General features: G+C 42.0%; 1 protein-coding gene across 3 annotated transcripts in view; it reads right to left on the bottom strand.

The window, feature by feature from the left end:
• Positions 1-18,924, bottom strand: part of si:dkey-220o5.5 (actin filament-associated protein 1-like 2) — a 118,191-nt gene that overhangs the window by 33,472 nt on the left and 65,795 nt on the right. For all 3 annotated transcript variants that reach the window (XM_020476202.2, XM_031807638.1, XM_031807643.1), the window contains 2 exons: positions 12,754-12,837; positions 12,535-12,617 (listed from right to left, as the gene is read on the bottom strand). In XM_020476202.2, the coding sequence (XP_020331791.1) occupies positions 12,535-12,617; positions 12,754-12,837 (167 nt within the window). The remainder of the gene's footprint in view (positions 1-12,534; positions 12,618-12,753; positions 12,838-18,924) is intronic.

Genomic DNA, 18,924 nt, shown 5'->3' with positions numbered 1-18,924 from the left:
GATTGGACTAAATTTTTAAACGTGTATTTTTCCATATATGTTTGAATAAAATCAACTATATGTAGGTTACTTTGCCTGATGCTTTAAGCACTGCACTTAAAAATCAAGACACACAAATAAATAAAGAGGGAGCCAGAGATTAATATATCCTAACCAGAAGAAAAATATCTGTTCCCGACCCTCCTCCCGCTGCCTGCTGCTGCTAGCCTTCACAGATTCTGCCATTAACCTCCTGAAGTTGCCGGTAATAGGCTACACCAGCAGTCGGCAACCTTTTCCATTTGGAGTGCCAAGTTATGGTACCATTTCTACTAATCTGCGTGCCAGTTATGATTTTCATATGCACATTTTCGTGGAACAGTTTAATAAAATTTATAATAAAGTCTTCATATCTCAAAATCAATATCATGTGGTTAAATAAAAATGATATCTAAATGAAAATTATACAAATCTAAAAGTAACTTCTATTGCCATTGCCAATATGTAAAAATAGCCTACATAAAGCTAAAAAATAAAAACATTGCAGCCAGCAGGTAGAAAATATCCAGATAAAAATAAATATCTTATAAAATTACATAGGCTATGCATAGCCTGTCTGCAAGGAACTTGAAATATTGTTTCAACTATTAACTTGGGTCTGGCCTGCTAGCAAACTAGCAACATTGTATAAACTATTCTGGGTCTTTAGTGCTTGTGCCAGTGAGTTCCGGACAGACAGAAACAGCTGTATGCTATTTAGGATAAAAAAATTATCAGGTAGGCCTTTTTTATGACATTTCCAATGAATCAGAGCATGACATTTTTTCACCTTTCATGCTGAGTGGTTATTGAAAGTGAGAGAGCTGGATTTTTTTCTCTCAAATAGGCTACGTTGAGGAACTATTGTCATTCTCAATGAATCTAAAAACAGACTTTGTTTACTTACTTCAGCGGTTGTTGATTACTTACATTACTTTGAGAAGCTAAGTTAAGACAATCAGAAATAGTATCAGATCCCCAAATGGGCTCATTTATAAGCCTACATTTGCGTGCAGGCCAGGTAGCCTAGACCTAGTTCTATGCGTAATCAGGAGCATGTCCTTACTCAAGATTGACAGCCAAACAAAAGACAATGGATAGATTGACAACTCGTAAATGGAATGAAATAAACCGAAACTTTTCCCTCACAAGTGTATCATAGGCTGTGCGCTCTACAGACTTGTCAAATCCTACAATGGCAATGGTAAGACTGTGTCGTGACTTTACTTTCATTAGTCTGATGACTTTACACTCGCAGCTGCAGCATGGCAATGTTCTGGTCTAGTCTGGGTGTTTGGTTTATTTTCTTCACCTCATGTAGAGGTTCCAAGTTCCAACCATTTCCAACATGTAGCGAACACTCTACGCTTTTCTGGTGTAATGTTAATTTCAATACCAATTGTTTTATGCACTCTCTGGAAATGGGCGGTTCCGTCAGGCTGACATGCTCTTTGAACTCACTCGAGGCGTGGCAACTTACTGTGCACAGTTTATAGAAGACAAATTATCTAATGGCTCCTAAAATCACATTCCTATATTAACAGAAATACTTTCATAATTTGTCATATTTCATATACAACGTTAAGGATGGAAACTTGACAGATAAAGGGCATATACTTTTCAAGTTACAGTATATCCTTTATAACCTTTTTAATGGCATCACAAAATAAAAACCAATATGACATTAGTTTTCTATAGATCATCTCTGACCATTCCCCACTTTCTTATGTTAGAAGACCTCTCTGGATCTTCTCTGCTTTAATTTAGGACAGGTTGTGAGCTGTCAAACCCGGCCCAGTTCCCTCCTCCCCTCTTCTGTGGGTGAGAGAAGGTCTGGTTACTGTCATCCATTGCCAAGCTGATCTGACCCATTCTGATCCTCACAGGACAATCATGACAACTGTAATAATAATAAATTAAATGCATTAAGAAATTACCGTAACCAAACAAACATTTTAGATGAGAAATGATGGTATTTATCGATAAATGTACTACTGGTGATACTGGTATGCCATCCCCGCGGACTCCGCAATGGATTAGTCCACTCAGACAGGCGTGAATCAGACAGGTTTCTCTTGTGCCATATTTTTTTTAAATATATATTTGCCACTGCTTGACTAAGAATCTTGGTGGGCCAACAACCTATCAACCAAACAATCAACCAGTCGACTAAATGGGGCCAGCCTTACTTCGCACGCTAATAGAATACATACAAGTAATTGCCAAAATAAAGGAAACACGTTGTCACGCCCTGGCCATAGAGAGGCTTGACTGATTTCTGTATTTTAACTGTAACTCAGAAATAGTTTAACTGTAACTTTGAAATGGTTGCATGTTGCATTTATATTTTTGTTCAGTATAGTATAATCCATCTGCATTTCATACATGTATTCACAGGTAAATGCTAATTGAAGCTTTTTTAAATTATTAATATAATTCAAGTTTAAAATCAGAAAATGTATTTCATTTTTGATTTGCATATGATAGCCACATTTTTAAAATACAACATTATTGACACCTTGACACTGAAATGTTCCTGCTAATATTTATATTTTTGGAGGGAAAATATTTGCCTAGAAATATTGATTTCATTCACATATCTACATTTCCATCATGAATCGGAAACTGAGGAATCTCCTGGCTATTGCAGCAATCTATCAATTGTGGAACCTACAACGGATGTGGGTTCAACCCATCCTGATATCCCGTAGCCGGTATGGAGAATACCATTATCTGGTGAAGGAGCTGCGGTTCGACAATGTGTTGTTCCAGGGCTATTTCAGGTGTGATAAAGCCCAGTTCGATGACCTGCTGTCCAGGATGGGACCTCGTAATGCAAGCACAGACACAAAATTTGCAAGAGCAGACACGACAATGGTGAGCTGAACATCTCGCCATTTACATAATTATTCAGACCCTTTACCATGAGACTTTTCAGCGGCAGGGACTGGGAGACTCTTCAGGATCGGGGTAAAGATGAACGGAGCAAAGTACAGAGATCCTTGATGAAAATCTGCTCCCCTTGAGTGCTCAGGACCTCAGACTGGGGCAAAGTTTCACCTTCCAACAGGGCAACGACCCTAAGCACACAGCCAAGACAATGCAGGAGTGGCTTTGAGACAAGTCTCTGAATGTCCTTGAGTGTCCCAGCCAGAGCCCAGACTTGAACCCGATCTAACATCTCTGGAGAGACCTGAAAATTGCTGTGCAGCGACGTTCCCCATCCATCCAAATTACTTCTATGCTCGCTCCGAGGCAAGTAACGCTGAAACATGCATGACAGCATCAGCTGTTTTGGATGACTGTGTGATCACGCTCTCCATAGCCAATTTGAGTAAGACCTTTAAACAGGTCAACATTCACAAGGCCGAAGGGCCGGACAGATTACCAGGACTTGTACTCCAAGCATGCGCTAACCAACTGGCAAGTGTCTTCACTGACATTTTCAAACTCTCCCTGTCTGAGTCTGTAATACCAACATGTTTCAAGCAGACCACCATAGTCCATGTGCCCAAGAACACGAAGGTAACCTGCCTAAATGACTACCAACCTGTGTACTCACATCTGTAGCCATGAAGTACTTTGAAAGGCTGGTCACGGCCCACATCAACACCATTATCCCAGAAACCCTAGACCCACTCCAATTTGCATACCGCCCCAACAGATCCACAGATGCAGCAATCTCTTTTGCTCTCCACACTTCCCTTTCATACATGGACAAAAGGAACACCTATGAGAGAATGCTATTCATTGACTACAGCTCAGCGTTCAACATCATAGTGCCCTCAAAGCTCATCACTAAGCTAAGGACCCTGTGACTGAACACCTCCCTCTGCAACTGGATCCTGGACTCCCTGACGGGCCGCCCCCAGGTGGTAAGGGTAGGTAACATCACATTTGCCATGCAGATTCTCAAAACGGGGGCCCCTCAGGGGTGCGTGCTCAGTCTCCTCCTGAACTCCCTGTTCACTCATGGCTGGACTGCCAGGCACAACTCCAACACCATCATTAACTTCTTATGGCTGCAGGGACAGTATTGAGTAGCTTGGATGAAAAGGTGCCCAGAGTAAACGGCCAGCTCCTCAGTCTCAGTTGCTAATATATGCATATTATTATTAGTATTGGATACAAAACACTGTAAAGTTTCCAAAACTGTCAAAATATTGTCTGTGAGTATAATAGAACTGATATTGCAGGCAAAACCCTGAGTAAAATCAAACCAGGAAGTGGCTTGTATTTAGAAAACCCCATGTTTCATAGCCTGCCTTTGCTCCATTTAAAGGGATATCAACCAGATTCCTTTTCCTATCGCTTCCTCAAGGTGTCAACAGTCTTCAGACATAGTTTCAGGCTTTTATTTTGAAAAAATTAGCGAGAACGATAACATCGCGTCATTGTATGGCCGGGTGCCAGCAGCGTTTTGTATGCGTAACAGAGTTTGGGCTGCCATTGCCTTTCCCTCTCCTACTAATAAAGACAGTTGCGGTTGATATTTAATCGATTATATATTTTAAAAACAACCTGAGGATTGATTATAAAAAATGTTTGACATGTTTCTGTGGACATTACGGAAACTATTTGGAATTTGTCTGCGTTGTCGTGACCGCTCTTTCCTGTGGATTTCTGAACATAACGCGGCAAACAAACGGAGGTATTTTGGATATAAAAATTATCTGTATGGAACAAAAATAACATTTATGGTGTAACTGGGAGTCTTGTGAGTGAAAACGATTAATTTGATTGCTTTTCTGATTTTCGTGGCCATGCTACTTCATGCTAAGTGTACATAATGTTTTGTCGGGTGATTCGTAAACTTACACAAACGCTTGGATTGCTTTCGCTGTAAAGCATATTTTCAAAATCTGACACGACAGGTGGATTAACAAAAGGCTAAGCTGTGTTTTCCTATATTGCACTTGTGATTTCATGAATATAAATATTTTTAGTAATATTGTTTGAATGTGGCGCTGTGCATTTCAACGGTTGTTGATGACAATTATCCCGTTAACGGGATTGCAGCCATAACAAGTTAAGATTGCTGATGACACAACAGTGGTAGGCCTGATCACCGACAACGATGAGACAGCCTTGGAGGAGGTCAGAGACCTGGCCGTGTGGTGCCAGGACAACAACCTCTCCATCAACGTGATCAAGACAAAGGAGATGATTGTGGACTACAGAAAAAGGAGGATCGAGCAAGGCCCCATTTTCACCTATGGGGCTGTAGTGGAGCAGGCTGAGAGCTTCAAGTTCCTTGGTGTCCACATCACCAACAAACTATCATGCTCCAAGCACACCAAGACAGTCGCGAAGGGGCCACGACAAAACCTATTCCCCCTCAGGAGACTGAAAAGATTTGGCATGGGTCCTCAGATCCTCAAAAAGTTATACAGCGGCACCATCGAGAGCATCCTGGTTGCATTACTGCTTGGTATGGCAATTGCTTGGCCTCTGACCGCAAGGCACTACAGAGGATAGTGCGTAGGGGCCAGTACATCACTGGGTCCAAATTGTCAAAGACTCCAGCCACCCTAGTCATAGACTGTTCTATCTCCTACCGCACGGAATGCAATACCGGAGCGCCAAGTCTAGGTCCAAAAGGCTTCTCAACAGGTGCTACTCTCAAGCCATAAGACTCATGAACACCTGAACATCTAATCAAATGGCTACCCAGACTATTTGCATTGCCCCCCCCTCCTCTTTTACACTGCTGCTATTTTCTGTTTATAATCTATGCATGGTCACTTTAACTCGACCTACATGTACAGAAAGGAGTCTATAGATATAGGATATTTTGCCTTTAAATGATTGTGCTGTAGCACAAAGTGTTTCCACTTCATTCAGCTGAGCTCTAAACCTCCTCTTGGAAGTAAATGAGGAAATGAAATGTCTAATTTGAAGATATTTAAAAAGAAATCTTGGCACATTGAATTCACTGCAGAGCTCTTGAAAGGATTTCAGTGTAGTGGTTTTCTGATGAAATAGGTCTGAAAAGGTCCTGATTCCTAGAGTATGCCAAAGATTAAAGTTGGCATCATTCAGGGCTTTTGGCAAGTCTGGGTTGCATACTATAGGCGAGTGAGAACATATTTGGGAGGAAATGCCCAGGTATTTCTTACAGTCACTCCACGCTAGTAGGGTGCTGTAAATCACAAAGGTTTTGGCTATGTTGCCCACTTCACTAAAGTTATTCATGAATATAATTGAGCTTAGGAGCAATGAACCACGGGATTGGGCATCTATCTGAATTCACGTTGAGTCTTTTTGTGATCCATGTTAGCATGTTGCGGATTTGGGCAGACCAGTAGTACAATTGAAGGGAGGGAAGGGCAAGACCACCTTTAGATTCAGGTTTTGAAAGAGTGGAGAACTTGATCCTAGGTTTTTTTTGCCCCATATAAATTTGGCTGATGCTTTGGTTAGTTGTTTTGAAAAAGGAAATCGGGAGATAGCATGGGAGCATCGGAAATAAATAGTTCAATCTAGGGAAGATGTTGATATGGATGACATTAATTCTTCCGACTAAGCTAATTGGGAGGGAGATCCAGGTTTGGAGATCGTTCTTGATTCGATCCAGGAGTGGAAGATAATTTTCCTTGAAAAGGCTATTCAGATCTGGTGTTGAAACCCCTGTGTCTTCCATTGGAATGGACAGTGTGTCTTCATAGAGCTAGTGAGTGTAAGATTGAGAGGGCAAACAGTGGATTTCTTTAAAGTTTTCTTATATTCTGAAAACTTAGCATACTGAGCAATTGTGTCTAAAATGGGAGGGATTTCTCAGGGTTGGATATGTAGAGCAAGACATCATCCGCATAGAGAGAAATCTGCAGAAACACCCATAATACTTGGATTGCTCCTTATCAACTCTGCCAGAGGCTCCACCCCCAACAAGTAGAGCAGGGGGGACAGAGAGCACCCTTGTCTTGTGCCCCGTCCCAAAGGGAATCTGTCAGAGTTCAGGGCGTTAATAGTCACCATGGCATTTGGATGAGAGTATAGGGACTTAATCCATGTAATAAAGTTTGGGCCCATATTGAACTTTTCTAAGACTGAGAACAGAAAGCTCCACTCCATCCTGTCAAACGCCTTCTCAGCATCCAGGGAAGCCAGCAGGACAGGGGTCTTCTGTGCGTTTACTTGATCAATAATATCAAAAAGATGGCGAATGTTATCAGAAGAGTACCTGTCTCTAATAAATCCAGTTTGGTCCGCTTTTATTATTTTGGGAAGAAGAGTGTTTAGTCTTTTGGAGAGCAATTTGGTAATTATTTTGTAGTTGAATTCAACAAGCTTATGGGCCGGAAGGACGAGCAGAATAGAGGGTCCTTGTCTTCTTTGAGCAACACTGTAATGTGAGCTGTGTGCATAGAGTCTGGGAGAGCTCCGTTTTTGCAAAAATCATCCAGCATTGGCATGAAAATAGGGCTAAGCTGGGGCCAAAAAGCTTTGTAAAACTCTCTGGGGAATCCATCTGGGCCTGGGGACTTACTAGGTGGCATGGAGGTAATTGCCTCCAGGACCTCCTCAGGAGTGAAGGGGGAGTTGAGATCTTCTTGGTTGGTCTCTGATAGTTTAAGTAGCGAGATTCCCTCAAAGAAGGAATGGAGTTCTGCCTCCGTATGTTTTCTCTCAGAAGTATATAGTTTGTAGTAAAAATCATGAAAAGTTAAATTGATATTTTTTGGGTCATGTGACTTCGTCCTCTGCTGTTCGGATGGCCATGATTGTACGCTCTGACTGCTCTTTTTTTAATTGGTAAGCAAGCAATTTACACGGCATATTGCTAAACTCATGGTATTTCAGTTTAGTAAAGATTATTATTTTTTTTATCTCCCGGCTATAGTCCAAGTTCAGTTTGGCTTTGGCTGCTTTAGGGTGACTCTAGGAGGTGCTCTCTGAGGATAGTTTATTTACTTTTTTACAGAGTTCCAGCTCCCTCTCAAGATCTAGCATGTTGGACTATAGCCTTCCATTGCTTTTATCTTAGAGGAAGCATATACAATTAGATTACCTCTTAGTATGGCTTTGGCAGCTTCCCACATTGTGGCCGGAGAAACAGGAGAGTCTTTGTTGTCTTGTGTGTAGTTGTCTATCCATGTAGTTACCAATGTATGGAACGCTTCATTTGATAACATGGAGGTGTTGAATTTCCAGCTCTTTGACCTCAGAATATTTTTGCAGAGGTCAAAGCGGAGGTGGACAAAGGCGTGATCTGAAAGTGCTATGGGTTCGATTGTACACGTGGCTGAAAATGTAATCTATACGGGAGTAGGTGTTATGGACATTAGAGTAGTATGTATATTCCATAGATGAGCTATTAGTCTCTCTCCAGATATCTATCAGTCTCCAGATAGCTATCATCTCTTTAGTAAGAGAGTTCAACATCTTTGCAGATCTAGGATTTGTGGAGGGGACTTGAGATTATTTGTCCAGGGTTGGGTTGAGGGTACAATTAATATCTCCAGCCAGCACTCCAAAGGAAACACAATGCTCATTGAGCAGGGATATCATTTTTGACATGAAAGCAGTAGTATCTGTGTTAGGGGCATATATGTTTAAGATAGTAATTGGTTGCCCATACAGTGACCCAGTTATCAAAATAAATGTCCCCTCCGGATCAGAAATGTTTTGGTAAATTATGAATGGAACATTCTTATGGATAAGTATGGCTGTACCTCTACTGTTTGACTTGAAAGATGAGAAATACACCTGTCCCACCCAAGCTCTGCGGAGTTTGGCATGTTCGGCATCACAGAGGTGTGTCTCTTGTAATAGCGCAATGTCTGTTTTTACCTTTTTTAGAGCACATAGTATCTTTTTCTGTTTTATTGCATGACCTAGACCATGGCAGATCCATGTCAGTAGATTTAAGGTACTAGTCATCATCATCAAACAGTAATCGAACTCTAGTGCAAGTCATCTCTGGGTAAAGGTGGATAATAGTTACAGCTGCTATCACATAAAATAAAAATAAATGGTGTACATAAAATAACAATCTCTGAACAGCCCAGCCGAGTTCCCAAACAACTCGACAGATCCCGTTGGATCTATTACCCCCACGCTCAGTCTCAATTCTGTGTTCCGAATTAACAAAACAAACCGGGAACAGTTAGCAACGCACAACATCTCCCCCTCCCCACCAAAGAAATGCCTCATCCTCTCCACCCCGCATTGAGTGACAACGTAGCCCCCGCCCAGACCACATTAAAAAAGAGGAAGAAAATAAAATCAATAGCCCAGCCTACATATACCTCCTCCAAAGGACATAGGGCTAATCGTTTGGACCAAATAAAACAGAAATGTTGGGGCAAATCCTGAAGAGGGATCTATAGGATAAGTCGTTCGTTTTTATTAAAACGTAATATCAACAGGATAAGGCCATAGGCATAAAATTGACACATTGAGCTTCTCGTTAGGTCTGTAAATGTGTCGTAATCGACAGCCTATGAATGGTGGAGGCTTATGTGAAAATGATAACTACAAATAATAATAATAATATTAATAATAATAAAAAATGGGAAATAAAAGTAGGCTGAAACGTTAGTAGGCCTAGGTTAGGCTATAGAGCCTATCCCTCTCAGCTAAAAGAAAATAAATATAAATTAGAAGGCTATAATGACATCTTTGGATGGTCTTTGGATGGCGGCTATATGTTGTCTTACCTCCTTTAGTAATAACAGCAATCACTTTTAGTCATTGGTCCATTTCTCAGTGACCAGGATTGTCCTTCAAAAAACGTTTTGCCTCTTCGGGAGTTTTGAAGTGTCGCAGGGCTCCTTGGTGAAGAATCGTGAGCTCGTTTGGGTATTTGAATCCCCTAAAGATGCTTCGGTCAACGGAGTATTTCTTCACCTCGTCAAACTCTCTGCGCTTTTGGCGTATTCCAGCTGACAGGTCCTGGTGTAATGTGAGTTTGGCATTTCCCACTGTAATGGTGTTGATTTTCGCCACCTGTAGGACTCGTTCCTTGTCAGTGAATCTCAGGAAACGTATGGTGATTGGGCGCGGTGGTTGTCTGGCTTCTTGGTGGGGGCCTCAGTGCTCAATGGGCCTGTCGGTGGACAGGTGGAGCAACTCGGGAAGTTTGTCTTGCAGGTAGTGGGTCAGTGGCATGTTTCCCTCTTATTTTTCACCCATATTTAACAGAACACAATTACGACAGAGTGCGAGTTTGGCATTTGTTGGGCCTCGGTGGGGGGGGGGGGGGGGGGTCCTCTTGCTCCTGGCTAATGGCGCTAGCTTTTTCTGAAGCTAGCTGTTTCTTGGAGGCTTTTTCCGCCGCTAATGCTTGAGTCTGGGTAAAAAAATGTTACCTGCAATGTCGCCTTTTGTAGCCATCACGACATTTTGACTAAAGCTAAAGGAGTTTCAACTTGAAGTGGAGGTAAGATTAAGAATTGGAAACTACTTGTGTGGAGCTCTTAGTTCATGCGGCCATCTCGTTCAAGGGTCACATGATCCCCATTCTTTTCTTTAAAGTTATTTTTTAAATAATAGCACATTTATTTTAAATTGTATTTTTTCTTACTCCTTTTTCTCCGCAATTTTGTTGTATGCAATTTGGTAGTTACAGTCTTGTCTCATCGCTGCAACTCCCGTACGGACTCGGGAGAGGCGAAGGTCGAGAGCCGTGCGACCTCCGAAAAAAAACAACCAAGCCGCACTGCTTCTTGACAATGCGATGCTGTGCCTTAGACCACTGCGCCACTCGGGACACCCTCACCTTTTCATTATAACGTTGGAGGAAATATGTTCCAATATTATATTCCTATTCTTTTTTTTAGGGGGTACATCAGCTTTAATATTGCAGGTAGAATGTAGCTTCCATCAATGTAATTGTCTGCATCACTTCCAATCCCCCATATATTTTTTTGCAAATACGTTCCTATAGTGTTTGAGGAACTTGTTTGCTGGCCTCATAAATGCTAGCTAATATTTCGCTACGAAAGTGAAAGAGAGTCTTAAGTGGATTTGCGAGAGAATTATGGGCAGAGTTTGATGGTAAACACAGCAGCCTCCTATGGGTTCTTCAAAAGTGCTCTTTCTCTTGGGGTTCTGGTCCGACTTCCTGCCTGTGTGTGTGCATGAGTGTGTCTGTGCGTGCGTCCACAGAACGGAAGGCTACCGCTGAGCTCATGGTCTCCGGGGGGTTCTGACTCAGACCGTCGGACTTCCTCCTCTCTTCTTCTGTGTGGGTATTCTATCACTCCATCTCGTAGACAAATGTAATTGCGACATGAACATCCACTTCCTCTACTCTGGCTCCATCTCCACCAATGGCATCATTGATGAAGAGGAGATGGCCTCTCGCATAAACAGAGCATTTCCTCTTTCGCTGATACTACCCCTGGTTCCCTCAACCGTTCATTCCCACTTTGATCCTCAGCATAAACCCTGATTATGAATCCCCATGCTGGGATTCTCTGTGAACCTGTCAATAGGCCGGAGGAGGCCGTAGGAACAGAGTTCCATACAGCAGAGGAGAAGGGAGGCTCAGTTTACAGTGTCTGAGCTGATTATCTCTGGAGTAGGCTACACCCTTTTTGTTGTCTATTTTGAGTTGCTCCCCCTGCCAACTTGAAAAAGCCCCCGTTCGAGACAGTAGCGTGCCCTCTGACCTTTTGTACTCCTCAACCCTTGACGAGACATGCCTGGACCTCACCAAACCTCAGCAGGGCCAGGGACTCTCTCATTAGCAGCCCACATCACAGACTGCCACCCCCTTCCTCCCCCTCATTCCCCTCATGCCCCTCAGCTACTAATGCTGCATGGCCTAGCACTTTCCCTTGTCATTATGTTCACTTGCTCTAGCAAAGGCCCTGTAAAGAAATGCTGTCACTGGATCTTTACCTCCCTGCTGCAACTTTCTCTCCCAGTCATCTGAAGAGGAGCACAGGACCCAGAGTATCTTCGTCCCACCTGAATTTACTCCCAACATTCAAAAATGTCTGCCGCCGTCACATAATCAAAACGGTTAACTAGTGCTGCAGATATTTTTTTGTGACACAATAACAGTTCTCTGAATTTAGAAAGCAAACCTATTCTTACAATGTCACACAGGCATGTGTTTCCCTTTTAGTTGAAATATTTTATAAAGCAGGCCAAATGAGTCCTGTGAATGTTCGTCTCACATTCTTGTGTGATAAAAGCACACTAAATTGTACCTGAGGCAGCTAATTACAACATCTCAGGACTCCAACAACAAGACACCCCTTTTCACATATCTGTCCCAACACAGTTGAGCAGCCCTATCTTAAATTGCCAAATGTCCAGTTGATTTCAAATGCAATGGAAAAAAATATCACAAAACCAAAGATACACATCATCAACTATAATGTATCACATATACCCAAAATATCCTGGCAACTGTGTAGCTCTGGCCAAGCTCATTAGTGCACGTTTTTGTTTTGAATCCAGTCTATGGAGTTCAATACAGGGAGTTAGTGGAGGAATGTGCACTAACGCCCTGGACCAGAGCTAGCAACAGCCATGGCAGGTGTTATGATAAGCACTTACCCCTTTCCGTAGCCATTCGGTAGAGGCAGAGGACAAGGTCTCCTCGGCTGAGTCCGGGTCTGGTCCTGACTGGAACAGACCAACTGGGGGTAAAGGTCACAGCCAGGTCACAGGTTAAATGTCAGATATCACAGGAAATTGCACCTGTATCACCTCCACCTCAATAAACCAGTGACAAAATCAAATGCACATACTGAGGAGAGAAATGCATTCATGTACCTGTGCCTGACAGCTGGGTTTCCCTGAGATCATTGCTTGGGGACCCTGATGGACAGCTCATGATCATATACTCAGCATCCTCAACTGGAACACAGGAATACAGACACACAAAATATCTCAATGGATGGGTCATCAGATCTAAGTCCTACTTCTGGTCAGATGTTTCCAAAATATGTCAGTATCCAGAATTCCAGCTATTCAAGTTTGTTCATAGTTTTTGGGCCATATACTGAACAAATGTATGGTGCATCGATTCCTCCTTATTAACCTTGTGTAGCACCATGTGATAAATCATCCACATATTTTTATTCTTCAGGCAAACATGGGCCTGTCTCTTAAAATGATAAAACAGACATATGTTGCATCCCAAACAGCACCCTATTTGCTTTATAGTGCACTATTTTGACCAGAGCCCTATGTGCCCTATATAGTTCCTATGTGCAGGGGGCCAAAAGTAGTGCACCATAAAGGGAATAGGGTGCCATTTGGGATGCAGACATGGTCCACGGAGTTTAGATGACTGCACTCAGGCAGATTCATCTCCTGGCCAGAGATGAGAGGCTAGGTCCCAGACACACTTCCCATGATTCTGCATGGGAGCTGGAAAAGACTTGGAGCGTCAGGAATCCTGCTGGTTGCGCTACAAGAAGCGTGCTCTGTCATCCATGGCCCAGATTTCCTTCCACACCGACACAGTGGCCAGCAGATTAACAGAGACACAGCAGTACTTTACAAGGACAGCGGAATCTCCTATTAAATTAAGCAGATATCTGAACTATGTTGTCATTACAGCCACTTCCAGATACAACAGTGTGTTTATTGAATGGTCAGATGCATGATGATTGCATTCTAATTAGCATCAGTGTAGGTAAAGGTAGCAAGAGTGGCAACAACAGTAGACTAGTAGTTAGTATTGTTTTGTTAAAAGGGTGGTTAACTAACATTTGCTGTTGGGCAACACAGAAAGATTGGCTACTCCTGGAATCAACTATAAAACACTGCCCAAGGTCGAGTTAGCTGGAGAGGCGTTGATGGCCTATGATCCACATGGGACAATGAACCTACATGTAAAGTGCCAAGTGAAAGTCTACACACCCCTTTAACAGTCTTCACATTTGCTGCCTTAAAATATTATCGAAAAATTATAGTTTTTTTTCTACAGATCTTCACAACTGTTGGTAAAAAAAATATCTTTAGACATGTACTTTTCTTAAATGTAGTTTTGTGATTGACTTAAACAAGAAAATTGCATTTGAAAAAGGTCAAGTATTTGCTATGAGCCAATGGGGTAACTTAGGTAACCACAGGTTGTTTTCCCCACAGGCTATTGAGCCCCACAGTGGACACGTCAAAATTCCCATAAAACCTAGCGGTCAAACACAGAAATGGTTCCAATCGTTTTTTCACCATTCATTTTATCCATTGTGGATTTTAGAAACACTTCAAACATTGTTATGAATTTTATATTAGAATATATAATGTGCAAAAACTCATATCATATCTCATTAACCCAGCATCAATAACCCAGCACCCAGCATAAATAGCCCAGCAGTTCTCAAAGAAAGCAATCCAACTAAGTGACCCAATATTTGCAACCCAGCAGTTTGGTCAACCAAACAACCCAGCATTATTAGTGTAATATGGAGTGAATGCAATGTTGTTAATCCTTTTTTATTTTCAATGATTGTGCTGGCAGCATCATGTTATGGGTATGCTTGTCACTGGCAAGGACTGAGGAGTTTGTTATGCTTAAAAGAAACATGAAAGCCCAGGTAAAAAGTTACAGGAAAACCCACATCAGTATTCTGAAAACCTAACCCTGGGATAGGGATTTATTTTTCCACGGGACAATAACACATATGTTTATGCAAACGAAACACCAGAATGGCTTTCCAAGAGGTGTTGAATGTTCCTGACAGTCTCAGCCCTGACTTAAAACTGCTTTAAAAAATCAAAGACAAGGTGTAATATTGCTGTTCATTAGTGATTCCCAACCAAATTTACGGAGCTTGAGCAATTTGACGAAAAAGTTTTGTTGCCTTAAGAGTTGTGCAAAATTGGTAGAATCGTATTCCAAATGATTCACAGTTTTAATGTACGGAACCCCTTAAGGGACAACTAGAAAACAATTATTTTGTGTTTCCCCGCAAAATGTTTTGCGTTCCCTCACAAAAATGTATTGTGTTCCATTGCACAATGTTTTGCATTCCCTCGCAAAAAGTTCCCTCCCTCGCAAAAAGTTAGCTAGCTACTAACCTCGTACCCAGGCTATTATTGTCTTGTAATTTCACAATTAGCTAGCTTGTATGATTATATAATTTCTAGCACAGCCAACTATCTAGCTAGCAAGCTATATGAATGATGCACTGAAATTAGCTACTCGAGGGGATCACTATGGTAGCTAGCTATGGCTATTCTCAAGAACAAGTAAGCCCCTTTCTGAGAAGCATGTCTGGCTGATCAAGCATTCTACTCAATGCATTCTCAATGAGCGCTGATTTCATCAAAATTTCATTACAGTGGAAATTTGGAAATGGAATGAAACTTGGAAATTCAATGACATTTCAAAAGGAGGCAAATAATGAATTGATTGATAAGTTTGGTACTAAGAGTGACTTTAGATGCAGTATAACGTTAGCTAGCAAGCTAAGACCGAGGGGAGACCCCCGGATTTTAGCTAGCTAACGTAAGCATTGCTAGCTATTTTTTACTAACTTTGCTAGCTATTGACTGTAATGACGACATTACCATTTGTCTCAAGTAAATGTGACGAGATCATAATGATGGCTAAGTTCTTTCCTACTAAACATTTTGCCATGGTTCCACCTGTCACCAGAGGGCGGCATAGACCGTCCTAGAGACATTAATGACACTCAGGTGTGTCCTATTTACTCATTATGATTTCCCTGTTAAAAGAGGTGTGTTTTCAGGGCGGAGCTAGCATGTTGGAGTGAACGGCTGTGAAATAATCTAATTTAACCTACTTTATGGCACTTTTTACAACAAACGTTTCTTTCTAATACAAGATTGTAACTTTTTATATGAAAATGCAGAGTAACAAGCGACCAAAGGACAATAAATCCACAGCGGAGGCCTACTCCCCACTAAACAACGAGACAGACATGGCGGGAGGCACATGCAACAACGTGACACTTACAGAACTTACCCGGGCTTTGGGGGAGCTACGTGTTGCTATAGCTGAGGATCTTAAGGCCACGATTGCTGAACTGGACACCAAAATCGAGAGCATCATTCGAACGGTCGCTTCGCATGGCCAGAGTATTGTGGACCTTGAGAAAGCTTCTGAATTCAACGCTGGTAGGATCGACGAGTTAGAGAAGCTATGCACGTCATTGCAGGATACTGTGCAGAGGCTTTCTGTGAAAGTGGTGGACCTGGAGGGCCGATCCAGACGTAATAACCTTCGTGTTGTTGGTCTAGCAGAGGGGGTAGAGGCGGGCTCTCGCCCCACCGTCTTCTTCGCCAAGCTATTGAAGGATGCAATGGGATCGGATGTTTTGGATTCGGATCCCCAGCTGGACCGCGCACATCGCTCCCTTGTCTCAGTGCCTGGACCGGGCCAACGTCCTCGCCCAGTAATCATCTGTTGTCACAGTTTCAAGACCAAGGATCTTATCCTGCGTGAAGCTCGAATGAGGGGCAACCTGTCACATAAAGGGCATCCATTCCGTGTCTATGAGGATTATGCGCCCGATGTGGCAAAGCATCGCGCCGACTACAGAGATGTCATGACCAAACTCTACAAACTCCATCTTCGCCCAGCCTTACTCTTCCCTGCAAGACTAAGAATTACCCCGCCTTCCGGTGAGAAGATTTGGCTCTCCTCGGTTTTGGACGCAGAGAAGTTTATCCGGGGATATACACCAATCCCCCGTACAGGTTAGAGTGCCTTGTTATTGCGTGTTAGGGTCTGCTCATGGACTCGAATCCATACTATACCATATTGGGTGAAAACGTATTAAACGGGCTCAACAAGGGCTACCGAATATGTAAGACGCTGAGCAGACCAATGAATGGCGGTCAGAGCTCTCATTTAACGTTAAATTCACTTTCATCCCGGCTGTGCTCAGAGCGATGCATATTTTTTACTTCCAGGTTTGATCACTGACACCTTCGGACGGATATACTTATATTCCCCCACTTTTGTTTTGTTTCGTTATTTATTTTACAATCTTTACATTATTCTTACTACCATACCATTTATTTATTGCTTGCGGGGGACTGGGGGTGATGGTTGGGAGGGGGCAGACACCTGGTTAGCAAGTTGATGTTTTGTGCCGTTCTGCCTTTGTCTGGCCGTGGGCCTCTCTCCCGACTAGAGTCCCACCAGGCCTCTGCAGTGCTTATGTCTGTGTAGGTGTGCGTACATATAATTACTATTTGTACTTTATTACTATTTTCGTAAGATTTTAGTATTATGTATGTGTATATTTTAAATCAGTGTAGATTGTTATTCTGGGGTATGAATGTGTGTATGTGTATATGTGCATATGGATGTATATACATATTCTTTAAATATATATATGATTTTTTTGTGTGGGTATGTATACATACATGTATATGTATGTATATATGTGTGTATGTATATATATGTATGTATATGTGTGTATGTATGTGTATGTATGTATATGTGTATGTATTCCCTTTCTACATAAAACCACTATTGCGGATAAAGAGGGTCGGTATGTGATCGTAATAGGAGAAATCCACTCTACCTCAGTAACTCTACTAAATATCTATGGGCCAAACATTGACAACCCCTATTTTTTCAAAAGAGTGCTTGCCCTGATTCCAGATATCTCCCATACTAACCTGGTCATTGGAGGGGACCTTAACTGTGTGCTAGACCAATATTTGGATAGATCCTCTACCCGGCGAACCCCTACCTCCTATTCAAGCGAATTCTTGAATACCTACATAAAAAATGCAAACTTATTTGATATATGGAGGATCGCTAACCCTACGGGTAGGGAATACTCCTTTTACTCTCATGTTCACAAGGTTTACACTCGAATTGACTACTTTTTGTTGGATGCTAGACTACTCCCCTATACCTGTAATGTGAGGTATCATGATATTATCATCTCGGACCACAGTCCACTCACCTTCTCCCTGAGATTGGGTGACATTGTACCAAACGAGAGGGTCTGGAGGTTGAATCCTCAGCTCCTCACAGAACCAACATTCTGTGAATATCTTAAAGACCAAATTACATTTTTCTTTGATACCAACGACAACACAGAGACCTCCCCAGCATTATTGTGGGAAACACTGAAGGCTTATCTGAGAGGCTGTATCATCTCCTTTCAGGCTGCCAGGAGTAGGCAAAACAGAGGAAAACTGGAAGAACTGGAGGGACAAATTCACTTACTGGATAGGGAGAATGCTAGCCACCCATCTATGGAGAAACATAAAAAAATTACCTCTTTAAAATTTGAATATAATCAGATTCTCTCAGCTAAAATTGCTACATCTTTTCTCTATGCCAAGCAAAAATATTTTGAGTTTGGTGACAAACCACACAAATTACTCGCCAGACAACTTCGAAAAAATGTGAGTGATCGAATGATTCACAGGGTTAAATCTGCATCTGGGGAATTACTCTCTTCCCACAAAGACATCAATGACAGATTCCGGCAGTTTTATGAGACTCTATATACATCTAAAGCGGATCCTAACCCCTTAATTATGCAAACATTTTTGGAGGACTGTAATCTTCCTGCCCTGAACCAGGAAGATTCTAACTTCCTGAATAAGGAAATAACTCTTGATGAAATTTGAGAAACAATTAAATCTCTAAAGAGTGGCAAGACCCCGGGCCCAGATGGATACCCTGGTGAATTCTATAAAACATTCAGCAACATACTCTCCCTACCTGCACAAAATGTTGGTTCAGGCCAATGAGGATGGAGCTCTCCCTTCTACTTTGGACGAAGCGTTCATTACAGTTATACATAAGAAGGGTAAAGATCCAGAAGAGGTAGGGTCATACAGACCAATATCGCTCCTTAATACAAAACAAAAGATTTTTGCAAAAACTCTGGCTAACAGGCTTAGCACTTTAATTGGCAAATTGGTCCATTCGGATCAGACCGGCTTTATCCCTAACAGAAACTCATTCTTCAATCTTAGGCGCCTCTTCAATATTAT

The sequence above is a fragment of the Oncorhynchus kisutch genome, linkage group LG3 (genome assembly GCF_002021735.2).
Source record: "Oncorhynchus kisutch isolate 150728-3 linkage group LG3, Okis_V2, whole genome shotgun sequence".
Lineage (NCBI taxonomy): Eukaryota > Metazoa > Chordata > Actinopteri > Salmoniformes > Salmonidae > Oncorhynchus > Oncorhynchus kisutch.
This window is presented reverse-complemented; position numbering and strand designations above follow the sequence as displayed.